The sequence below is a fragment of the Zalophus californianus genome, chromosome 3, assembly GCF_009762305.2.
Source record: "Zalophus californianus isolate mZalCal1 chromosome 3, mZalCal1.pri.v2, whole genome shotgun sequence".
In the NCBI taxonomy this organism is placed as follows: Eukaryota; Metazoa; Chordata; class Mammalia; order Carnivora; family Otariidae; genus Zalophus; species Zalophus californianus.
The window spans coordinates 130,279,860-130,307,208 of NC_045597.1; the positions used below are offsets into that span (position 1 = coordinate 130,279,860).

Sequence of the window (27,349 nt, forward strand, 5' to 3'; positions counted from 1 at the left end):
TGAGGATCAAAACAAAGAAACACAGAGGACAGCAAGAAGTTGAGAGAAGCGAATTAAAGGGAAGGTATGGGCATATATGGACAGAAAACTTATGGGAGACATTACTGATAAACTAAGCTCTACCGTATGTCGTTAAGCTTAAGAATTTTTTTATTAGTTTCAAATCAATATCACCCATCTTTAATTTTACAGTCTAATTTTACAATTGATAGTCATAATTAGGGCTCTAAATCATTAAAGGAGTAAAATAGTAAAGTTCATAATAAAGGATCAAAGGACCTTTAGACTATTCCACAAATAGCTACTATGCTTTGTGTAAAAGGCCAATGTTTTCCAAGTTACCATTCTGTAATGGGATAGCTTCAACTTTAAATATTCTTTTCTGATCTGGAACCAAAATATGCTTTCCTCTCCCTTGCAATTGTTAGGGTCCTTTTTGCATTCTGGAGAAATGAAAATATTATCTTCCTACAGCTTTTTTAAAATTGGAGATTACCTATGGTATTACCATGTGTGTTTTTCATTTTAAGAGTATTGATAGTTTCTTTACATGATTTAGCATTCTGGGCCCCTCAAGTCCTTCTAATCCTTTTCTGATCTCTCTGAAGTTCTGGTCTCTCTCAAGATTCTTTTTAAATGGTAATGCCAGTTAAAAACTACTAAAGATAACCTGGAAAATTCAATAGTATTTTCCTTTTGTTATCTAGATTTTCATTTTACTTCCATTTAAATTATGAGAAAACTTTAGTGTAATTGCCAGTTACAATAAACTCTTGACTCACATAATTCTGGGCAACTAAAGTCCCAGCACTTTTTCAAAGAAAAGGCAAGAAGATGGAAGTTTCCCTTTCCTAGTGTTCTTTATGACTGCTAGAGAAACTGTGTGGGCTTTTAAAGAACAGCTGCTTGTTCAGCAGGAAATCCACTGAACACTTCCATCAAAGGGTCAACACGGGATATAGCATTAGATGATGCAGAAATAATGAGATCAAATCTCAGGCACCACCACGGAAATTCAAAATAAAGCAAATGATTTCATCACTGAGCGTTCTTAGTTTTCCCAGGAACTTCTACGTAGGGCACTTCCTATCCAAAAACATGACAAGTTATATGCCTAAAAGGTTAAGATCTTGCATATAAAAGCAAACACACAGATTTTGGCCACATAACAAGACTGGACTGGTTACAGATTTCTCAGCCAGATCCTACAGTGTCCTCTTGGACCTCCAAAAGGCTAGTGGAACTCACCAATAAGGCCTTGCTATGTGATCAACCAGCGGTATTGAAGGTCTCTGTGCACTAACACAGAACTATCTGCAGAGAATAGATACTTAAGTAGCTGGAATACAGTGGGTCAAGTCAGAAAGAATATCTCACAGAGGACAATAGAGGAAGGGAGGGAAACCTGAATGGGAAGAAATCAGAGAGGGAGACAAACCATGAGAGACTCTTGACTCTGGGGGGGAAACAAACTGAGGGTTGCAGATAAGGGAGGTGGGCGGGGGAATGGGGTAGCTAATGATGGGCATTAAGGAGGGGGTGTGATGTGATGAGCACTGGGTGTTATATGCAACTAATGAATCATTGAACATTATATCAAAAATTAATGATGTACTATATGTTGGCTAACTGAATTTAAATTAAAAAAAAAAAAAGAACATCTTAAAAACAAACATTTAAACAGTTCTACTAGTGAAGCCTGCTAGAAAATTCCAATCCTTACTTAGCCGTAAGTGGGTAAGTAAGGATTGGAACATAGGCAAACAGGACAGCAAAATGTGAGGTAAAAGCGTAGACTCTAAGTCTCAAGTTCATTCATTATTTATAATTAAAAAAATAATAACAGACGAAAAATAAACTACTTGTACATTTTTGTCATCCCCTAAAACCACTCCTAATGAGGAAGGGCAAGGAAAGACAAATTCCAATGAATGGAACAATTACCAGTTTTTTTAAACACATGGCTTTCTAATATTGAAAATACAATGTCAAATAAAAATTGGCACGATAAAATATATCTTTCCTAACCTTTATGTAGTCAGCTTCTGCCAAAGAAAAAGATTATATTTCAAGTCATTCTTCACAAATGAAATATCCAGAGCTTTTTGGTTTCAGGAGAATGACCATTTGTTAACATGCACCTCATGTTTTCTAACAGTTTGGTAAAAAATATATATAGTAATAATAATTCAGGAATTAAACACACACACATACACACACACATTTCTGGAAACTGTTTTCTCAAAAATTGTGTGTTTTGTCTATACATGTATACATACTATCGTGTATGTACGCATCTTTATTTAGATTCTAATGGGAGGAAATTTACTCCATTATGAAATAAAATTTTTTTACAAGCGAATATTGCCTCTGAGTCACCACCCATCTGAAATAGAAAAGTATGTCTTTTACTTAGGAGCACTTTTAAAATTAACTTCAAGTAAACTAGAACAATATTAGTTTGTTTGCTTTTTTTTAATTGGAAACTGTTTGCATCATTATCACTAGAGCATATCATTTTCAAGATAAAGTTTTGCTTTCAACATTGCATAATGGAAAACAACAATGGAGACATCCCAACAATGACAGAGCAATTCAAAATATGAACTAGATTATAAGAAAAAAGGCAAGATTCTTATTAACATGGATTTTCTCTTCACAGGAAATTATTCATTAGAGTTCATCCATTCAACAAGCTATACTAAAATTAAGACAAAATATATCTAAGTGGCAGATTTTCTTTTATATTTGTTAGAAATACTAGATAAGGCAATCCATATTAGTTTCCAATTTTATAAAAAGTGTTTTATGTCTTATTGAAAGATTTAGTGTTCACTTCATAATATGTTCCATTTAAACCTCTTACCTTCTTGATGCTATGCTATATGCCTCCTTATGAGATATAACCATGATAAGAAACATTCTCATTAGTGGATAAGATTGCTTTTGGAATCAAATTAAGCATTTCAAGCACTTATAACTCATTCATTCATAGGTTGAGCCTATAAATTTTAATTGATGCATTTTATATATGATCAAATAAAATCAAATGTTACTGAACTGATTAAAGAAATAAAGCCCTAGTTACCACTGTGCTTAAAATCATTGCAAAATATATTCAAAGTCTAGCCTAGACGCTGGGTACTTTGGCTCTGTGTACCCAGAACACAGCTTATTTGTATGAGTCTCAATTTCTGTAAATACAGGTCTAGCACTTTTATGTTCTGAGATTTTATGTTTGTGGCTGAAATATTTTCCCACAAAAATCATTTCTTAATAGAGTTTTAATTTACTAAATTTAAATGTGACAACTTATTTTTTCCAGATTTACTGAGATATAATTGACATACAACATTGTGTAATTTAAGGTATACAAAGTGATGATTTGATACATGTATATATTGTGTGTTTATATATATATATATTTTTACGACATCCTTCCCATACATAATTACCATTTATTGTTGTTGTTATGATGAAAATATTAAAGTTCTACTCTTAAAGCAATAAATGTGACATGCAATAGATTGGATTAGATTAGATTAGGAAAGGAAGTTGCTAGAGGTTTTCAAATTAAATATCGCTTCAATGGCTTCTGTTACATTCTATATCTTACTTTTATAATCCATCCAATAAAAATCTATAGATCATGCACTTGAAATCACCTAAGGACATGAGAGATATATATCAAGGAAGTCATCAAGAGAATCACAAAAAATGATGGAATTGCCCCCGTGACATGCTATGATGCCAATTCATCTATAGAGCAATTGTATGTTTCTACTTTCTTGCAATGGGTCAGGCAGAAACATTTTGTAGCTGAACAGCATGCATGAAACTGAAAAAAATATCATATATGTATGATTTTTTTTAGATAACCTGTATAAAAGTGGCCATATATGTCTCTGTCTGGTTAAAAGCACAGAGCTGCATCCTTGATTGATCCAGTTTGGTTTTACCCCTGTGAGAAGTAAGAAGGTTAGGTACTGAAGTTTAGAAATGTAGAATGATGAAACAGTTTAGTCAACTGATTTAAAATGTTTAAAGTCACACACCTGTAAGTAAAAATTAGTTATATGTTTGAAAATACATGCTATATGGTTAATGCAAAGCAGTATCTTTGAAACACAGTAATAAGACTGAATATCATTCAACACAGATTTTAAAACAATCAACTCAACAGTTATATAATTCTTTTATTTAGGGAATGAATTTAAATACTATAATGTGCTAAAGCAATCTTTTGCATTCTGTTTGCTGTTTGTAACAACCATTTAAAAATAAGTGATTCTCAATACTAGAGTGGGTGAGAGTAGGAGTGTGTAGTTTTTAAAAAGTATATTCTAAAATTAGAATTTCTTGATTTACTTTTAATTATCATATTTATTTAATTTTGACATTTCAAACAGCATTGAAGGAAAAATGTTTCCAAATTCAAAATATAAAGAATAAGAACACTGATTCACATGTCAGACCAAAATTTCATTGTTTTTAGACACATAAATAAATCTAGTAAAGATGAAAGATTTTTCAAATAGTTTTAAACCAATCTGCAAAAAAGAAATGGTTAAGTAAAATTCTATAGAGTCTCTAGAACCCTCAATTTGTAGGGGGGTGGGGGGATGGGCTAGCCCAGTGATGGGTATTAAAGAGGGCACGTACTGAATGGAGCACTGGGTGTTATGCGCAAACAATGAATCATGGATCACTACATCAAAAACTAATGATGTAATGTATGGTGATTAACATAACATAATAAAAAAAGAGAGGAAAAAAATTCGATAGAGTCTTTTTTTGTTTTGTTTTGTGTTTTTAAGAATCTATGCATAAAAATAGGATCAAACCCAGCTTAATTGTATAATTAAGGTACAGTATAATTATAATTATACAATTGTATAATTGTAACTAATCCCTAAATCTTGCCAAACCACATGCAATTCTGGAAGAGTTTATCGTATTTTCTGAAAGCAATGATAAAAAGAAATCTAAACTGCCTTCTTGGTGAAGGCGATAACTGCCTGTTTGAGGAAAAAACTTCATAAGAAATCTAAAGAGAGACCAAATAACAGCATAATTAAAACCACCATACACTAAAAAGACATAAAATAATTAACCTTGATGACTACCAATATTTAAACTATTTTTTTATCAATCAATAAAAGGAATGCATTTTACAGCAAGTAAGCACATTTAACTTTCTCCAAAGATAAGGGCTTTTAAAATTAGAAAGACTGAATACTGAATAGACGAATGGGTGGATGGATGAATGAAGCAGTGAATCAGGTAAGCAGTATGAATGTCTGTTCCTCTGCCTGGGATATCCCTCTCCACTATACCCACTCAATGAAATGCTCTCCATCCTACAGCATCTGCCTCAAGCACCACCTCCTCTCACATGCCCTCAACCTGATAGAGTCTCTTACTCAATGCATCCTCAATGGACCGGTTTATTATTCTGTTATGGAATGTGCTTTGTTCTAGTCATCTTATTGAGGTAGACTATTACTTAATACATCAGCATTAAAGAGGATTAGAAGCCAAATATGAACCAGCAAATGTACAATACCAGAAATCTTGATCCTTAATTGCAACATTATGGTCCATAACAGAAAATAATTATATTCCTACTCACATCTTGCCTTTCTATGGTATGTAATATGGTAGCTAAACCTTGGGGCTCATATTTTAAGAAGACCCCAGAAACATCGTGACTAATTAGCGTCATTTCTTAATCTTTCAGTGTTTTAGTTATCTGTAAATATAGATAAATAATATCCATTTTCCCGGTTGTCATAGGAGGAAAGTTATATAATGTAAAGGAAAGTGGCAAGTGTGTACAATTTTTCTTTGGTCTCTTTGGTGCTTTCTTCTTTTGGGTCCTCTTCTCAAGTGTTGAGTTGCTCACTTGTCCTCTTACTGCGTGTGGTCCTTGTAGTGTAGTTGGTGCTGTGGTGCACTGTGCCAATCCCCCTTTCAGGCAAGCCTTGCCTTCCTCCAGCTACCAGCGGTGCTGGGGGCTGAAGGCTCACAGCTGAGTCCCAGCATGGGAATTGTCATGTGGAAGAGAGCTGTCTCACCCAAGGTTACACCTCTTCCCCTAGAAGGTTGGAGAGGGAACCTGCATCGGATGACTCATTGGTGGGAGCGTACAAAGGCCTGACCCCCGCGCTTCAATGAGGACTACTCCAAAGGGTCATCCTACTACCTACAGGAGATGCCCACAGGATCAGCAGAGGCATCTGCTGAAATTACAGAGCATGTCAATTTCTCCCTGTGCCCAATCATCTTGTTTCCCTCACTTCTTACAGGTGTTGTGTTGCTCCTGAGAATACTCCCCAGTAAATCTCTAACACACAGATTTCTCTCTCATAGCTGGTTTCCCAGGGAATCTGACCTCAGGCTGACTCCCTGTATATCCAACGTTTAATACAAATGAACACATAAAATCCCAACCTGTCTACAACTCTTGACTTCTCCTCTTTACTTGGTACCTATGTTTCCAAATACATACTGTTTGGCATCACTTGGCTATCCAGCAAACTGCTCATAAATAAGTTACCCAAATTAAACTTTGAATCTACTCTACCTTCTAAATTTTCTCCTCCTCCTCCTACATATTTTTTAATAGCATTGATATTTATCCAATCTAAGATAAAACCTATTGTCATGAGTCAATCTGTATCTCCCAAAAGCGTATGTTGAAGTCTTAATTGGTACACTTGAATATGACCTTATTTGGAAATAAGGTCTTTGCAGATGTGGTCATTAGGGTGGGCCCTAATCCAACATAAGTAGTTGTCTTATGCGAAGAGAAGATAGACACACAGGGAGAACACCATGTGATGATAAGGACTGCCACAAATTAACAAACCACCATCAGAAGCTAGGAAAAAGCAAGGCAGGATGCTCCCTAGAGGCTTCAGAGAAAGTATGGACCTGCCGAGACTTCCATTTGAGACTTTTAGAACTGTCAGAGAATAAATTTCTGTGTATAAAGCCACCAAGTCTGTGATACTTTATTATGGCAACCATGGGAAACTGATACACCCTTTGCTACAACTCAGGACTCCTATATCCAGACCCTGAGCCGCTACATATTAACTTGGAAGTAACTTAGAGTTTATCACCACCTGCCACCATCATTCCCTCGCTTGCTTGAGCCCTTATCAACTGTCCTTTGGATAAGTGCAATAGCTTCCCATCTTCTCATCTTTCTTCTGGGCTGGGCTTTATTACACCCCCAAAGAAATTTTCTTTAAAAGTACAAGTTTGCTTTTAACAAGGTATAACAAAACAAGACCCTAAGTTTCTTTTTTCTGTTAGATAAAAGAAACATATTTCAATCTCTTGTCATGGTACATCAAGCTGTTTGCTAGCTGGCTCCAGTCTACCTGGGTTACCTACTGCTTCCCACCAGGCCATCCTCATATGTATTTAATTGGCCTCTTTACATCCGAATGTTTCCACATACACTGGGCTTTTTACCTCTATCAGAAAGGTCTCTCACCTACTCTGAAGAAAGAATTTATCTTTTCACCATAAAACCTCCATTTCCTTTGTGAAGTATTCCAATTTATTTTTAAGATTAGTTATACTCTCCTCTATCCTGTCTGTATATTTTGTCTTAAAACCAAACTCTGTTTTAATTCTTTTTCATATGTTTAATTATAATTTCTGGTTTCTCTCTGTGTTTCTCCTCAAAGGCAGGAACCTTGCTTTACTCTTTATCACTGAAGACAGTGTCAAAGACAAAGACTGATAGCCTACATTTACTGAAGAAATGAGTGCACTAATGATGTGTTTTCCTAATGTCTAGCAGGAATATATTAAAAGGAAGATGCTCAGTAAATGTGAGTTGAACAAATGAATAGCAATGGTTTATAAAAAATGTTCTCTAATGTATTCTTTTGCAATCCCCCCCCAATGATCAAAGTTAATGAGGGGTTTATTTGAAATTTGGTTCCTCATGGAACAATAAATTTTGCATAAATGTGTTTGCAGTGTTTTAAATGATATTCTCTTGAAGGAGGGTAGTTTGATTATGTAAAATTTGAATATTTCATTGACCTCCTCTCTCCAAGGACCTCAGCTAGTTCCATCACAACTTTGACATGTTTTAAAACACTAAAGAATTATTAAGGGACGCCTTGGTGGCTCAGTCGGTTAAGCGGCTGCCTTCGGCCCGGGTCATGATCCCAGGGTCCTGGGATCGAGTCCAACATCAGGCTCCTTGCTCAGCAGGGAGCCTGCTTTTCCCTCTCTCTCCCTCTGCTTGTGTTCTCTCTGTCAAATAAATAAAAAATCTTAAAAAAAAAGAATTATTAAATAAAGCTAAGTATCTGTCTTTGGCTTGAAGAGGAATGACTGGGGCATCTCTCTAGGAGGAAATGTTTACACAGAATATTTCCTCTCTGCTGAGTATACAATATGAGCAAATTCACTTAAGCAGCCTTGATAAGTAGATACATTTGTCAAAAGAGCAGTAAAAAATCCCCAGTACTTGGGGATTAGATTCACAGTGAATAAAGGAGCTTCTCTGAAGGCTGTAAGAGTCTGTACTACTTTAATATCACATGAGGCTGTTTTGTTTTTAAATATTTGGAGAAATAAATTTGGATTAATGTTTTCCTCTGAAATTTGCATACACTTCCAAAGTCCATTTTACAATTCTATAAGCTGCTTCTTTTTTTCATCTTTAGAGCAGAGAAGAAAGTAATCTGTAGTGATAGAAAACAAAAAGAGTGACTCTAATCATCTAAGAAAGAGCTCTCCATTAAAAAAAAAATAGTTTTTTAGAGTTTTACATTTTAAGACTTAGGACAAGAAAAAAAAAAACACTACAATTAGGAATTTAGTTAAGCCAGATGCCAATCACATTAAATCATTGCAGGTGGGTAGAATAATTTTTTTTTTTTCCTCAGCAATTCTTAGCACAGTGCCTGGAGCATAGTTAGGCTCAATAAATATTTATTGAATGAATGGGTGCATTTCATGCTTCATTTGAGGCTCATAATAAGGAAGTACTTCATTGCTAATGGTAAAAATCTGTGCAGTGTGTTGCTAATGTTTGCTGCATGCTTAGAGGACCACAGTGAGTCTCAGCAGGAGGCTGATTTTGAGAGAGGTCATTAGTTCAGTGTCTGCATTCTGAGACGAAGGGACAAATCTTATTCTCATGGGTCCATGGAAGATAACAGTATGCCCTTCTCATTTCTGAGACAAACTATCTTGAGAGAAATGCTGATGATCTCCTGCCAATTATTTCCTCAGAACTGTTCACGATATTTTACTAACACTTTAATCTCATCTCTTTGGTCATCTTCTGGTAAGGAGTTTTATTATAAAATATTTTTACTTCATTCTGGAGTGTATATCAGGACAAGGACACTTGCCTATATGAGGTCTGATATTAGAAGAAGATGAAAAAGTCTCCCATCAAATATAATGGGAAAACAGAATGCTAGGCCACAAAAGAGTAGTTTTTTTGTTTGTTTTTTGGTTTTCTGTTTTTTTGTTTTTTTTTTTTTGATGCACGGGTAGGGAGAGGAGTCAAGGGTTAAAGATGTTGTTTCTCTCTGTTCAAAATGCAGATTCTTCAACAGACAAAGGGGGGAAGATCCTCAGCCCCAGAATAAAGAAAATGCCATCTCAGAAACCTGGGTCCAAACACGCTAGGGATGAAGTTAGGTTTATTTCCCATGCCAACTCAATCCATCACAGTGGTCACTGGGAACACCACTGATAAGGACTCTAAAGTTGCTTCCAGACTTCGGCAGAGAGTTCAAAGGATACAACCCAGATCTGGTGTTTGGAACAAGTTTCCTGTGTCTTTTACACACTAAAATTGTGAACCATTGATCTATACCATGCTACCTCTCTTGAATTTAACCTGTAGTAAGTAACTACTTATAGTGTTTATGTGGCCACTCAGTTCCATACCGATAACTGTTAATCAGGCACTTACTTTCCAAAAGACACATATCTGATTATTTACCTACATCATTTACTCTTCATTACAACTCTCTTTTGCTTATACAGAAACTAAAAAACAACAAAAAAGGAGTGGTTTTGTAAATTGCTCAAGACCACAGAGTTAGTAAATACCAAAGCTAGAATTCAAGGCAAATATTCTATTTCCAGAGGCTGTATTCTTAAACATATCCCAAGGTAGTGCATAAGACTTAAATAACCCAAATGTATTGAATCAGGCATTACTTTCTTTTGGGTAATCAAGATTTGCTCTTTGCGCAAGGTTCATCAAGAGTATGGCAATCACTCTTTCAAAGATACCCTAGGCATGAAAAAATTAGAAAGTTGAAAAGGAGGAAATAAGTAGTTCAAAAATTTGGGAACTCAAGTGGGAACTGAAGATTAGGGGAATAGAGCAGGGAGGTTAGCATGGAAGGGTAACAGAAGTACTTCTGATAAAGAAAATCTGCACTTTTTTAGTGGTTCAAATGGAGAAACAAAACCAAAACCAAGTCATAATGAGAAACATTTAAATCTCAAGCAGCTGAAGAGAAAGACTATAAGCATAGGATTTCACAGTTGGAGACAGCTTACTATTACCTCTAAGTTACCCAGCAAATTTCCTATAGATCTTGAACTTCTGTTATTTCTCAAGTCCAGTATAGTAAAGTGGGTTTGAATGTACCCACACTGTGAGATATGTCATGGGAAATTTTTTTATGAAGAAGGGCAAACATTCCAAGTCTACAATTTTAAATCCATAATTTTAGATGATAATAATGATGATGAATTCAATAATAAACACAATAGATGGCATTGTTTTAAGGCTTACCAACTCAAATACGGTGCTAAATGACTTGAAGCAATTAGCTTACATATTCTTTATTATAACCTATAAGGCAGCCCCAAGCTCCTATGTATTATACCAAATAAACCACAGATATGAAATAGTAAAAGTGTACATTTTTTTCTCATGTAGCTATGACTATAAATATGAAAAAGACAAGAATATTAGAATGTTGCCATCAAATGATCCTTAGATAACACAGTTTTAGGACACTAAATTTCATGCTTTTTAAGAAGGGTTTATGGGATAGGTGGCAGAGTAACTTTATGGGTGGTTATAGCAGCATTATCAACAATAGCCAAATTATGGAAGCCTAAATTCCACGGACAGATGAATGGATAAAGAAGATGTGGTATTAATATACAACGGAATATTACTCAGCCATCAAAGCAATGAAATCTTGCCATTTGCAATGACATAGATGGAGCTAGAGTGTATTATACTAAGTGAAATAAGTCAGTCAGAGAAAGATAAATACCATATGGGGGGCTTCACCAATATGTGTAATTTAAGAAACAAAACAGATGAACAAAGGGGGGGGATAAAAGAGAGAGAGGCAAACAAACCATGAGACTCTTAACAATAGAGAACAAATTAAGGGTTGATGGAGGGAGATGGATGCGTGATGGGGATGAAGGAGGGCACTACCCCTGAAACCACTTTTACCATATATGTTAATTAACTACAGTGTAAACAAAAACTTGAAATCAAAACAAAAAAAGTCTATTTCAGTAATCAAACAGTCTATAAACTAAATCACTAATTATAAAAAAAGACAGCTGGCCACTACGACATCACAAACCTCCTCTGGATGCCACAAGGTATGTAAATTTTTCAGAAGCATGGCTCAGTACCCTAGAGGAGAACTACTGGATATTAACCCAATAGGGATGTGTGTTTTATCCCTGAAATGGACAAAGACAGGGCAAAGAAGACAGAAATAGGACTGATCTATGAATCACAAAACTAGGACTCTTGCCATGGCTCTGCCTTTGAGCTAGGTTTATAACTGTGGATAAAGTCACTTCCTCTTATTGAGCTGGCTTTTACCAAATGAGGTGCTAAATGGGCAGATCTATAAGATTCCCATCAAAAGTTATAATTAACATAGGAAGAATAAGACTTTTGCCAGCCACAGGAGATCCATTTAAGGTTAGCCACCAGTTTTGAGCAAAGGAAAAATGACCAGGTAAGAAATGATTCTTCCAAATATTAAGAAGTGTTTGATAAACTCTGCCAGCTACCAAACTGCCTTAACACCTGGAATCCCAAACTTATTCAGAAAGTCTACCAAGCAATTGTGGTTTTTCAATGATCTTCAAAGATCTCTGATCTTCATGAGCAGAAAAATGAGTAATTGAACTAGTTTCCCTTTCCACATGAGACTAGGCTCAGATTACTTCCTGAAAAGGCTTTTGTGGAATCTGATTTTCTACCTTCAAGCTGCAACAATCATACTTTTGAATTCTGGAGACAGTACTATTTCTGTGTAAAGGTTTTAAAAAATAAAAAATAAAAAATGTTATTCCTTACTTTGTCATCTTGGAAAGAATTTCTTTGACTACTTAGAAACACACAGTCTTAATTTATATAATCATGTATTCACTCAGTAAGTACTGAGCATTTACTATGCACCCAGCACTGGTCATATGGCTAGGACACACACACACACACACACACACACACACACACACACACACGTATGTATCTTTATTCCAAAATCCACTAGAAATTCATGGAGTGCAGGTCTTAGAATAGGGTTAAGCAGATAGAAGGCATGTGATAAATGCCTGTCAAATACTTTCAAATGTGACCTAAAGAAAGGAGTAATATTTTTAACTGATATCTTTAAATTTTAAAGATATACCATAAAAATGCTTTGTCTGAAAACTCACTTATGGTTATTATATTCCACATTAATAAAAACACAGTTCAATTAATAAAAACAGTAAACAAAAAAAAACACCCTGTTACTTTAATATGTACAACCAGGTGTGGAGAAAGAGGATATAAAAAAGTTTTGATAAAAGGTTCCCGTTTAGAGCACCATTTGATGCATACGATGATTTCTCCAAAAAAATAAAATATAAGGCTAAACAATAAATCCAGGAAAAGTCATAAAATTGGATAGGATTCAAAAGGAGGAGTGCTCCTATCTCTCTGTGGAGAAATTAGAAAGGATGCAATAGCTACCACTTTTGAGCACTCTGAGTACTGTTCTAAGCATTTTGCCTGTGTTAATTCATGTAACCCTTATTACCCAACCCTGTGATGTAAGGCCTAATAATTTTACATATGAAGAATGTCTTAAAGGGGGGCGCCTGGGTGGCTCCTTCGGTTAAGCATCTGCCTTTGGCTCAGGTCATAAACCTAGGGCACTGGGATCGAGCCCTGCATCGGGCTCCCTGCACAGCGGGAAGCCTGCTTCTCCCTCTCCCACTCGCCCTGCTTGTGTTCCTGCTCTCGCTGTGTCTCTCTCTGTCAAATAAATAAATAAAATCTTTAAAAAAAAAATGTCTTAAAGGATGTGTATAGGATTTTGACTGGGGAAGGAAATCCCAAGCAGAGTGATACACGATGCGAGTGTTTGTGGTCCAGAAGGAAACCAGGCAAGCACTGGATGACACAGCTGGTCAGCTGGATGGGGCCATGGTGTGAACACTTTATCAACAGTCTGTAATTCCGGAGACTTGGGGGACCAAACATACTTCAAAGGAGTGACATGACTGGGATTGAATCAGAGTAAAATTAATCAAACAAGTGACCTGGACTAGATGGAAATGAGAAGCAGAGACACTAGTTGGGACTTTACTTGGTATGGTTTAGGCTAGAAGTAGTGAATGCAAAGGCAAACAAAGGTGATGAGAAGGAGCGGTGGATTCAACAGACAGGAAACTGTATGACTTTACAACTGATAACAAAAGGGGATGAGGGAAGGGAAGATTTAAAGGTACCTGGCACTTTCAAATCTAGCTAAGTATGATTGCATCAATTGTTAAGAACCAGTAAGTTAAACCTTACTACATGAACCTTCAGCAAGTTGCTGTGTAAACTCACAAACGCAATAAACTACCCATCAGTCTGCAATATTAGAAAGAACACAGCAAAATTCGAACTTTAGATTCATTTCACACTAATTAGTAATAGGAAACAATGTGTATGAAACAATCTTACCCCTTTGCTGTATTCACTATCTGAATCACTGCTAAGTTCCTCAGTATTCATATTTTCCAAATCAGATTCCCCAGGTGCAATGGGCACTGTCACAGTGAGGCTGGGATTATGAATAAATGATTGACAATCACTTTCTTCCATCAAGTATTTGTCCGCACCACTTCCAAAACCACTGATTTTGTCTTTTTCTTTGTGGAAATTGCGATCTTTGTTCATTTCAGCAATTGTGCGGTTAGAGATAGAGTTTTCCTTCTTACTATTTTGATCTTCTTCTCTTCCTGTGTCTTTGGAAATCTTTGGCTTTTTGGAAAATGCTTTGAGAATAAATTCATGTAAGGTTTGTTTCAGATAATTTATTCCCTTTGTAATTCTGCCCACTGCAGTCTGGAGGTTGTTTGCCTCCTTGTCTTCTTCAATTGCTGTAAGATTGTCTGAGCTAAATGAGCTCAATAATAAAGCCAGAAATAGGTTGAGGACCTACATCAGGATGGGGATGGGGTATGGGGAAATAGGGAGACAGGAAATAAAAAAGAAAATAAGCACGTTTTTCCGAAATACAGGCCAAAATCCAAACCAGCATCAAAGATCCCTGTACTTCACACAGAAGGAAGAACCTGTGATGGGACAGACGCGAGGCCAGACTCTCATCACTATCCTATCATGTGTGTATCCTAGCTCCTAGAAACTCGGGGACAGAGGTCAGCCATACCCACGAAGGACTTAGCGCCAGGAGCAAAGAGAAGGCTCCCTCCCCATTACCATTATGCCATTCTTAAGTTCATTTCTGCAGCAGGAGTCCCTTGGCCAAATTCCCTTTTATGGGCATGAAAAGCCCTCCTAATGTTTACCTGTAATGAATATTTGTCACCTCTGAGAAAAAAGTAGAACAAGAAAATTGTGAGGAGTGTCTGTTGTGCTGAAGTAACCTACACCAAGCTGTGTGTTTGCTTTTCCCAGAAGATACATGTCAGTTCACTGCAACAAATGGAACATATAATACTTGCAAAGCTCCTGTAATAAAATATTCTGTCCAAGAATTGAGCCAGCTTGCAACTTAATGAGGCTTTTAAAGCATAGAAAAGGACCTGCCCACTGAACCCAATTCAAATGAGATAATGGCATTATGACTGTTTGGCCTTGTGCCAATCATTTGGCCCTGGAAGAGATAATCAAAGAGGGCAGGACAACTCCTAAAATCCTGTTTGTGTGCAAAACCATTTCTGTTTTTCCTCCCTGAGGTAAGGGTCCAGGTGGACTCAATATTATAAAAAAAAAAAAAAAATCTCACAGAGGGTTGTATTTAAATTTTATTTAAATTATATTTAAATATTGTTTTAGATAGGAAACAAAAAGGTAATTGAAATACCCTTTCATGTAAGTTTCTTCATGGACAAAAACATCTACGTCATTAAAATAATGAAAATTAGGCCAAACTGAGAAGGGACTCATGCCTCAATTTGGGTCCCACCTAAAACAATTTTTCAGAGATGTAAGCAGAACAGCATAGTTTAAAAATGTCTATGTTAATATGTTTAAGAGAAGAGTCTGAGGGGGAGCAAAAAGAGAAAATCACAGAAAACAATTGCGATAAATCTTATGAAGGAATTCTGAAATAGTTTACTTTCATTTTGGTCTTTATGGTCAATGAGAAAATGTATTTATGTTTGTTTGTGTGTATGTTTTAACAGGAATGTTGTTGAGAAGCCAAGGGCTCATTCTACAGCTTTAGTCTCCCTAATCAATGCAAGTGTTAATAGTCTTCCTTTTTTCCTTTCAAATTTGTAATTAACTTTATTTTTCCACATTTACTGAGATATAATTGTTATATAACATTGTGTAAGTTTAAAGTGTACAACATGTTGATTTGACATATTTATACAAAATGATTACCACCACAGTGTTAAGGAACACCTCCATCATGTCAAAGAATTACCATTTTTGTGTGTGTGTGGTGAGAACATTTAAGATCTAGTCTCTTAGCAACTTTCAAGTATATAATACAGTATTATTAACTATAATTACCATGCTGTAAATTAGATCCCTAGAACTTATTTATCTTATAGCTGCAATTTTGAACTTTGACCACCATTTCCCGCCCCCCCCCCCCCCCCGCCCCCAGCCCCTGGTAATCACCATTCTAGTCTCTGTTTCTATGAGTTTGGCTTTTATAAGATTCCACATATTTCAATAATGTCCTGTTCTGTCACATCTTCATTAAGGATAATAACAGTAACTTTCATTCCATCAAAAATCATAATAGTATTCTACTATTTTATCAAAATCTACTGGTACCACAATTGAAAATGAGGTCCATTCTGTATCACACATCCATTATCAGATTAAGCAGAGAAAAAAATATTAATAAAATGTATGTCTGATTCAACATCATCCTGATTAATGTTCTTTCTTATTGTTTTTAACCATTTTAACTAGTTGGTAGTAAAATTAACTAAGGAATAAGAGAAAAAAAAGGAAGATCTGTTTAGCTATAACTCTTAATATGCAGAGGACTGTATCAGAAACATATTTTTTTGTTTTTCTTTTCAGATTCTAATTCTACATCATTGGTAATTCCTTAACCAAGAGTTGTTTACCTATTTTGTGAATTACACTTCTCTTGTTTTTCATTATCACTAGTAAATAATGAATAAATATCATCATGAGTCAGTCATTACCAGGTCTATATGGATTAAACATTCACTGAGATATCCCATCTATTTTTAACTCTAAATTCATATTACTTTTCAAAGTAAACCATTACTGTTACACCTGTGTTCATGCTTAAATATTATTTTGCATATTATTCAAAGACCCACTTTAAAATTCTTCTTTTAGTCACTATTTAGAACTCTCTTTTCTTCCAATGTGTCAAGAGCATCTATTTTTGCCTCACTGCTAGCACCTACCACTTCTTCCTTATCTGATAATTTTGTGTACCATTTTCCCATGTCCATACATAGTAATTACCTTGAAGACAGGGACTAACTCATAGGTATATATTTTTAATCACCCTGCAATACCCAAATACACTTCCTTTCACAGAGAAAGTAATAAAAATATTGAATGAATAACTCGAGAGTGCCCAAGGAAGCCCCCTCACTTTATCCATGCTTGAGTGAATACTAAATATTTTAAAATAGTTGTGATTAATGGCTTTGATATGGAATGTTTTGACATCCTATATCTTATAAAGAGCTACATTTCAATATTTTTATGTCAAAATTTTATAAGAAGAAGTGTACAAACAAATCACATTATAGGAGCTTCTGAATACAAATGTTAAATTCAGAAGAAGAACCAGATAAAGCATATGCATTTTACTTCATATTGGAAGGGATTTATAAGCCTTTATAAAACTAGTAAATTTATTACTACAACTAGAGGATGATCAGTAATTACAGAATTCTAACTCATGGTGTCTACATTTTGTGCTGTAATGATCTAGAATTTAGATTGCATAATTTACTCTGTATATGTCTAGCCATTTAATGGCACAAAACAGTACCATTTAGCATATGACTTGATGAATGTAGGTTTCTGTCTTAGGCTCTGAATTACTTTTGACATGGGGGCTGCAAGGGCAAAAATAATTAGCAACTTATTTTCAAGCCAGTTGAAAGTGAAAGTATTAACCATAGAGTTGTTACTATACCCCACCTCCTGGGACTCCTAATGAGGAGTCTGACGCCAAGGTGACAAACTAAACCAAGTCAACATGGTGGCTTTGAAAACTGAAGTGAGTGAGTCATGAAAGAGCATCTTATCCCAATATTCTCCTGTTCGTTAGCTTGAAAGTTTTTATGAATGGGTAGGTAAAAACAAACAAACAAACAGAGAAGGAGTACAAGCCAAGCAAACACTAATGGAGAAATAGAAGATCAATTGTGAAAGAGATGCTATGGAGCAGTGGTGGGCAAATCTTTTTCTGTAAAGGGAGAGATAAAAAATATTTTGGCCTCTGTGGGACATAAAATCTCTATGGCAACTACTCAACTCTGCCATTGCAGAGTAAAACAGACATAGACAACATGTCAGTGAATTATTAGCATGTCTGTGTTCTAATAAAATTTTGCTTACAGAGCCTGAAATTTAAATTTCATATAATTTTCATGTGTCATGAAATATTATTTTTCCTTTTATTTTTTTAACCATTGGAAAAAAACCAAAAACAAACATTCCAAGCTTGCAAGGCCATACAAAAACAGGCAGTATGCTGGATTTGGCACATGACTCATAGTTTCCTGCTCCTTGCTATGGTTGCTAGTTTTATTATATATGACTATAGTGCAATGGGACCAGTCCTTTCAATTGCTTTGTTCCATTATAACTTCATTTTTGTTATTGTTAATTTAATCATATTCTATTCACTAGTATAACTTGGTATTTGAATGGACTTTTAAGAGATAGGAAAACCACAGATTTAATTTATATGACATCATTTTTAAAATGAGAGAATAAAGTAGAAAACTTTCCATTAAAATAAATATTGTGAAGGGGCACCTGGGTGGCTCAGTTGGTTAAGTGTCTGACTCTTGGTTTTGGCTCAGGTCATGATCTCATGGGTTGTGAGATGGAGCCCTGCATTGGACTCTGTGCTCAGCAGGGAGTCTGCCTGAAGATTCTCTCCCTCTGCCCTTCCCTCCATGGACACACACACACAGACTCTCTCTCAAATAAATAAATAAATCTTTGAAAAAAATAAAAGAAGTAAAATAATATAATCATTGTGAAAAATATGGGTTATCTATCAGGGAAATTGAGACAATATTTCATTTTTTTTTCTGTACTTTCCCATATTAAAATGACCAATATTCTATTACAATTAATAGTTTTATGTGTAATTAATCCTAAAATTATAAAATAACTGATCTTATCATCATATAACAATTTTCTATGAAAAATTTTATACGTGTGAACCTCTGATTACGTACCACTAGGTTTCCAATGACCATGACCATCATGTACACAATAAGGCACATGGCTTGACCAGCGACCTCCATACAGTCCCACATGGTCTCTATCCACTCTCCACACAGCACGCGGAACACAATCAGGAAGGAGTGGAAGAAGTCATTCATGTGCCATCGTGGGAGTGTACAGTCTTCATTGATCTTGCAGACACATTCTTTGTAGTTCTTGCCAAACAGCTGCATGCCGACCACAGCAAAAATGAAGACGATGATGGCCAGCACCAAGGTGAGGTTACCCAGAGCACCCACTGAGTTGCCAATGATCTTTATCAGCATATTCAGTGTTGGCCAAGACTTTGCCAGTTTGAAAACTCGAAGCTGAAAGGAAACACAAAGGTTAATATTAATTATTAAGAAAAGTGTTCAATGTTTCAAATCCCGAGTTCTGTCCCAAATTTTAAATTCTAAAATATTATCATTATTACCCAGCTGAAATTAATTATTTCTATTTTTTTCCTGTCAGCTACTTTCAATATTCCTGTTATTTTGTTATACTTGCCACAATATAATCACCATACATATTTTTGAAGGAAGTTCAGGATTACTATAAAAGCCTCTTATTATGGTTTCAGATATGATTCCCTTTAGAATTGATAATTTATCCTTAATTCTCTTTTCTGATACTTTAAATTTTTTTAATTTAAATGTAGTCTGATACTTTTATCTACTTTTTCATGCTGACATAGGATAAAGCCCAACATGTTAGAGAAAAATGCTTTAAGTCTTTACATTTCTATATTTTTGATATGAGACAACAATCATTTTGGGGACAATTTGATCTTTAGTTATCAAACCCACAAAGTAATGAACATATGTAGGAATTGAAATTCTGTAAACCATAAGCTTCTTACTGTGAAATAAATTACTGCGTACTGGCAAAGAAATATTTTCTTTACCCACTTCTATTATACTAGTTTATACAACTGAATATGTCTTCCAGATCCGAAAATTAATTCAATTACGACTGACCATGTTTTCAAGATGCTAAAATAAGAACATCCCTGTCATTTTTGAACTCTTTAAGAACTTTTGTGATGGAACGAAATTGATTATACTAGATATAAGACGTAATCTTGTCTTTTGAGTCAATCCTCCAAAAGACTTAAATAATAATGCAGAGCCTTAGAAACACCCTTTTATACACAGAATATAATGGTAAGTTTGGTCTATATTTACCAGTCTGAATGATCGCAGAACTGACAGTCCTTCCACATCTGCTAGGAAAAGCTCCACTAAACTTAAAGTCACAATAAGGCTGTCAAAAATGTTCCATCCTATTTGGAAATACTCATATGGATCCATGGCAATTAGTTTTAAAACCATTTCAGCTGCAAAGATCCCAGTGAAGACCTAAAGGAGAAATACAATGTTTTTTTCTGGTATTACTAGAAGTATAGAATCAAAGTAATGATGATTATGACTCTTTGTTTAGCATCACTGTGCTTCAGGCAATGCACCAGATCCTCTACAAATGTATGTTATTATCTCATTTAATCCCATAAATCTGGTGACTATTTCTATAGCTGTAATACAAGTATTACAGGGATAAAAAGCTCTAAGTTTCCTGTCTACCCTCTTCATCTTTAGACAGCATTTTAGAAAAGCATATTAAAATTCCACATAAATAGGGGCACCTGGGTGGCGCAGTTGTTAAGTGTATGACTTGGGTTTGGCTTGGGTGGTGATCTCAAGGTTGTGAGATCAAGCTCCGAGTTGGGATCCGTGCTCAGTGTGGAGTCTGCTTGAGATTCTCCCTCTCCCTCTGCCCCTCTCTTTCTCTCTCTCAAATAAATAAATCTTTAAAAAAATTCCACATAAATAAAACCATGACAATTAACACAGTCACTTTTTTCAAAAAAAAATTATATGGGTCAATAAGTTATTCTGGAAGAAAATGAAAAGGAAATATAGATTGATACTGAAATTTTGAGCCAGTCTTTTCGTCTGGTCTAACTACTCTTAGGGAAATAGAGAATATGTTGACTCACTCTTTAAAGATTTATCAGTAGAAGAGGAAAAAGTATTTAATTGATACAGTGGAAGCTAAAGTAAGACTTCTAAAGCTTTGACACAAAAGTGCATCACAAAACATCATTAATTCATGACATCGGTATTAAAGGACTGACTTAAAAAGACAACAGTGAAGGACTTGTTTGTGAATCATTTAGGTTTGATTTGACTCAAAGAAGCTGATCAAAGAAGGCTCAAAGGGAAATGGTGAAGTCTATAAGTGCTGAGTCAATTTAAAAATAATGCAGCATCAAGAAGATAAGCAGAGTACCCACACTTAGGGTTGTGGCAAGAGATAAGAAACACGATAAATTCTTTTGGGCTTCACAGTGATGCAGTCAACTCAGCAAGAAGGTACTGATTTTCATGATCTGTACTTCCACCAACAATTAGAAACTAGATAGTCCTGTCTTTTTTTTTTCAATTTAAATTTTGTTAGTAGCAAACAGTGCAATATTGGTTTCTAGAGTAGAATTCAGACTCATCACTTACATACAACACCCAGTGCTCATCACAACAAGTGCCCTCTTTAATACCCATCACCTGTCTAGTCCTGTCTTTTTCAAAGAGAAATCGAAGGCAAGAAGAATGCTACCTCAAAAAGCACATGGGGTACATACATCTTAACTGAAAAAATGTGGGAGAGAAGAATGACTCAGAAACAAACTCTTTGGCTTCAAAATCAATTGTTTTGGGATCTAGGCAAAAGTAAAATTATCTTACACAGACATTCACAAAGACATCCAGAGTTATTGAAAATTTATGGAGAGTCATAAACTAGGATTCTTTGGCCATGAAATAGAACTTCTGCCTGCTACACGCAGATTCTCAGAAACTAACACTTGTCATTTGCCCTAAGGCATTAATTAAGCCAAAATGTGACCAGCACTGCACATTTAAGAGATCACTCTGGCACCCATTTTCCTAATAGGATCCTCTGTCTTCTTGAAGCCTACAGATCCCTTGAGTGTCCTTGTGTCTTCTGTGTCCATTCCTCCCATTTTGGTTTCTTCGTATCCTTATTCTTAAGGCTTCTTTCTGCTAACTGATTTAAAGCATGATGATGATAATAATAACAGTAACAATAGGTTTAATTTGTTAATGACTTATGATATGCCTGACTAATAAGTAGAAAGCATTTAATCCTCTCAACAATATGATAAATGAAGTGCTATTATTATATTATAAATAATGAATTATTTTTCTTATTTTATAAATGAGGTATTATAATTATTTTATAAATGAGAAAATTAAAGATTATAGAGATTAACACATTTGCCAAAGGTCATATAACCAGTAAGAGGCAGAATCAGAATTCAAATCCAAGACTTTGGGACTTCAAAGGCCCAGACACCTCACTTTTATGTCAAAATAAACCATGCATAATTTTTCTGAAAATATGTAGAGAACTCTTAAGGAAGCAGCAATGTAATTATAAAATGGGTAAGAAAGTATCAAATTTTCAGAGTGTTGCTTTAAAGAGACATGGCAGCAGGAAAAAAAAAAACAAAAACAAAACCCACACACTATAAACTCCCAAGATGGTGACCTTTGGAAATAGTATTGTTATAGATCTCTATACTTCTGCAAAGTTATTTTAAAATAGTATCACCAGAAACTTGACTTTGTACAATGATTCATATTGTGAATTCTGGATATGGATAATTATGTAGCTACATACCCATCTGACTTAAAGAAAAGAAATGACAATCATGACAACCAAAGAGAAGATTTATGGGTACATAATACACATTGAGAAACTCACCAAATTTCCCACAGTGAGTACATTTTTGAATTCATCAGTCATTGGGTGATGCTCCATAGCCATAAACATTGTGTTTAAAACTATGCAAATGGTAATAGCAAGATCTACAAAAGGATCCATTACAATAAAATAGACAAGCTTTTTGAATTTTATCCAATATGGAGAACAATTCCAGATCAAGAATGTGTGTGCAAATCTGTACCACCAAGGTGGACATTTTTGTCTGGACTCTTCAAGTTCTGGGGAAAGAAACCAACAGAGAACATGAAGCCAATCATTTGTTTATTTTCTTCCTAACCAGGTACGGTACAAATCAGCAGTACACTTTAACACTGAAAAAAGTTTTCTGTTTAGACTTTGCAAATTTAACAGTACTTCTTCTATGAAAGCATAGCATATTACATAAAAATCTTATATCACAATGTTCATTTTACTAGAGCAAGCATAAGTTGGGGAAGGCAGTGAAATTAATGACTCAAAGCAGATATGGGCAACTCCCAGAGAAACATACACCTAACATGTGATGGGAAACAGGAGAATCTATGGAGAAATATATATTTTCCACCAATATATATCCTTTCATAGGTGAAAACAATCTCAGAACCAAGAGACTAGAAATAATTTATGGAGTGACTCATTCAATAGATATGTCATACCATGAGCCCTTTATTTCTCACCATTAAGTTTAGGAGGTGGGTGGAAGCTTTGTCTGAGGCCATCATGGAATGTGTGGGTATGAGGTAGTAACCCATGGACAAGGTGGGACCTGGGGCATATTGTAGGGGGAGAGGGTGGGAGCCAGCACATTTTAAAAGTTGCCACCCTTAACTCTCTTCTCAATGCATCTCAGGGTCTAACCACTATTGTTCCCATTATGCTCTCTAAATTGCTTTCTCTAATGCCTTTTCATCATATTCTGAACAGATGTTACATCACATATTACCATTTTATAATTTCATTGAATGTGCTCAGAGGCAGCAATTTATAGACATCTGGAGGTATGTATTTTTTTTTTTGCATATTAGAATGATGATAAATTCAGAGAGATTAGTTTAAGTTTCTAAGACTATATAGTGAGAACCACCCAGCCCTGGGTTAACCTAGATTTCTTCATTAATTACCATTAAGCTATTTATCTTTGAAAAGTCCTATCATCCAATGTCTTTAATCACAAAAAAAAACTTTATCAATTTTTTGAGCACATAAAGACCATTCCATTAGTGTCCATTGATTATCTTTACTATTGTTTATAACCATTTTTTATTCTTTGAATTCTTCCTAAGAATTTTATATACCTATTTAAGGCTGACCAGGATTTATCTAAATTCTGTTTAAAAATCTGTATGGGTAAGAGGGTATTATTACATACCTTCTACAGTGTTTGTTAATATGCTTACTCTACTCATTGCTCTTTGTCTCAGATTGGGATCATTCAACATATCTTCAGAAAGAAGGTAAGAACTGGAACGTCTTTTCTTATGTATTTGATTGGTTGTACCCTGAAAGAAAAAAGATGATTAATTAAAGTTCTAAGAATAGAATTCTTATAAATTATATGTGTAGAATAAAATCTTGCTTAGGTAGCTGTAGTGATTAAATAAAAGTAGAGACTAGGTTGCTGGGTTGGAATCATAGCTCTGCTACTTACTGGGTATGTATCATTGGAGGGTTACTTAACTCCTGTCTCAGTTCCATCACTGGTAAAATGGGGATAACCATAGTACTTGCCTCATATTCTTGCTTTGAGGATGAAAAGAATTAATGCTTAGGAAAATAAAAAATAAAACAAGTTGCTTTTATCGTTATAATCACTTTCATCATCTATCTTTCTGGGTCTTGAATTTATTCAGATAGTTTTACCATGTAAGAGTCCTACATGAGAACAGCTAGACATGTGTTGCAGTGATGTGTGTTAAAGGGGCAGAATCCTGGTATTCTCTGATAAATTTCTGTAATTATTCTTTGTTGAGGTAACAGCATTAAATGGCGGCGACTATAATGTTTGCCTCATGAATTGCTCTGAGTATATGATGATAAATGACTCAGTTTGAAAAGGACAATGGAGACTGACGGGAACTGTAGCAAAATGGAGAATGTAAGCTCCATCTAAAGGAGGTGACCACTTTCCGCTCTAAAGGATTGCTGCCATGCAGGACTATGAGCTCAGGCTTACCAGGTACACTTATTTTTGTGTGAAAACGTCTTGTTTTTAAATCTTGGCAACTAATTCAAAGTTAAAACACTGTGCTGGTTCAGTGCAGGCCAATAATACATACACACACATACCACTCACACACATATACACACAAACAACTATACAACTCTATATGTATCACCTATCTATCTGCTTAGGTGTGGATGTGTGTATGTATAAATATACACACACACCACTTTACAAACATATAGATATAGTTCTAGAGTTTTAAAGTTGTATAGTTGTTTAGATACAGTTATATATGTGTGTATATTACAACATGGACACATGGGCATAAATATATGCTTGTGTGTCTGTATGTGTATGTGCACAGACATACATGCACACATATCTGAAGGTGACTTTTTGTAGAGCTCTATTAGATCCAATCTCTAATTTACTGACTTTCCAGAAAAGGCAATTTTTCTCCAAGTCAAACAAGGATAACAGATTCTTTTTCATGTACACGTTTTAGTTGTCAAAGTTATATTATTTATCATGCAGTTTTTTCATCTAAACTGAACATTTTGCCACACTATTATGTTTATTGCATTTCTGTTGAATCCTAGAGTATCTACTAACTCCTCTAGTTTTGCAGTTTGTTTCAGGATTTATGGTAATACTGATTTTCCTATGGTAAAAGTAAAGTCTTAAATAAAATAAAAACATTTCATTTAAAGATATGAAATAATATCCAAATTTGATATAAATTCTGTATTTCACAGGTAATAGATCACTGAAAAGAAAAACACAGCAAAGATCTGATTCCATAGAAATTTAACATGCTCACTTGATACAGAAAAATATCTTGGCAGAAGGGCTGAAGCAGTGTCATGCAAGCACAGAGGTCACACGTTACCTAAAAGCACATGCATTCATTCCAACTGAAATGTTTGTGGCCATGACTTTGATGGAACTTTATTCTCACTAAAAATACTATGTTGTCTGAAAATATGAATATATGAATAAGGAACATGAGTTCAAAGGTTGTTAGGTTAGTCAAAACCCCTGCTGATATTTGGTCATGCAATATAACATGGTGAGTAGTCTAAAGAGGTAACCTAGAAACTCCAGAAACCAGAAAGATCTCTTTCAAGCCTAATCAGACTCTTTTTCTAACCACTCAATTACTCCTAAACTCTTGAAATTATTGCTTTGGACTGGTTGTTTTGTTTTTGCTTTTATGTGTATATGTTTGTATTAATGTATGCAGTTTGGATATTATATTTTTATTCATAGACTCCAGACAAAAGAGGGGTTTTTTTTTTTTGGAAATTTAATGAAATGAAATGAAATTTTCATTTATGTACAGGGGAAAAAACGCAACTATTCTAAATTATTTCTAAGTTCAGAAGCCTAACACACACTGGAGAGAGAGCAAAGGTGTGGTGGGTTAAGAGCATAAGCTCTGAAACAGAGGGCCTCTCTTTGAACTTCAGGACTACTGTTTATTAGCTGAGGGAACTTGAACAAGCTGCTTTAGTTCTCCGAGCCTCAGGTTTCCTCTTTGTAAAACAGGGATAATAATATATCACCTTATAGGGCCATTGTAAATACTAAACACACGTTTGCTATTATTATTACTAATTTAAAAACTCAAGATTCCCTGCACAAGGAATAAACAGTATCTTGACAAAGATAGCAGGAGGTGGCAACTAATCCAAACTTCCTTACAGAAATGGGACCTATTATCAGTGAAGGAGATCAGCATTAGCAATGCATTTCCTGTGCTGACATATATGTATATATCTTTTATACATTGTTTTCTAAAGGAATGGTTTATAATATTCAAGTATAATTTCAACAGATAAGTTCCTTTTTTAAAAAATGGAGTTTTAAATATCTTTGCATTAGATGTCTACAGCATATGGGATGAGAATTCCACGAATGAGTTAAAGGTGTATTTCTACAGAAGAGGTATTGCAAGACACAGAGCCATTCACAGGACCAAAGAAGGCCCCTCTAGCAGAGAGACTGACTGATGCAAGAATAAGGGTGGAGCCATGCCTGAGCTATTTTAAAACGTCCTTACGCTGTCATCAGAAGTTGCCTTATCTATTATCACCTCTGGCAGAAGCTGTCCATTGGGGAGCATGAGGGCTGAGGGTCCATCAACCAGGGAGACCACACCATTGCAGTCCACGGCACTGTGCATCTTCCCATTCACTGGCAGCACTGGGGGAGACCTACTGGCTTGGCTGATGTTACTGCTGCGCCGCTCCCGAGGTCTGTGGGGCACAAACAGCGAGCCCCTCCTGCTTTCGCTGTCTCCAAAAATGCTATGCTCATCATCGGCAAATTCAGTCTCCGATCCAACATCCTTCCCTCGACCTTTGAAACTAAAAAGGCTTGTTCTGCTGCTGCGCCTTCCAGAAAACAAGGAGCCTCGAATGCTGAGCGGTGACTGCAGAAAAGAGAAA

The 27,349-nt window shown here is 35.4% G+C and overlaps 1 protein-coding gene and 1 long non-coding RNA gene across 2 annotated transcripts in view; one reads left to right on the forward strand and one right to left on the reverse strand.

The window, feature by feature from the left end:
- Nucleotides 1–27,349, reverse strand: part of SCN9A (sodium voltage-gated channel alpha subunit 9) — a 177,229-nt gene that overhangs the window by 48,631 nt on the left and 101,249 nt on the right. The window contains 6 exon segments of the mRNA XM_035726822.1: nucleotides 13,991–14,467; nucleotides 18,922–19,278; nucleotides 20,137–20,310; nucleotides 22,736–22,974; nucleotides 24,105–24,234; nucleotides 26,962–27,333. Coding sequence (XP_035582715.1) covers nucleotides 13,991–14,467; nucleotides 18,922–19,278; nucleotides 20,137–20,310; nucleotides 22,736–22,974; nucleotides 24,105–24,234; nucleotides 26,962–27,333 — 1,749 coding nt within the window.
- On the forward strand, nucleotides 19,062–27,089 carry LOC113920605. Its single transcript, XR_003519324.2, has 4 exons — nucleotides 19,062–19,186; nucleotides 24,157–24,189; nucleotides 24,713–24,911; nucleotides 26,784–27,089. It is a non-coding gene; the product is annotated as an uncharacterized LOC113920605 (long non-coding RNA).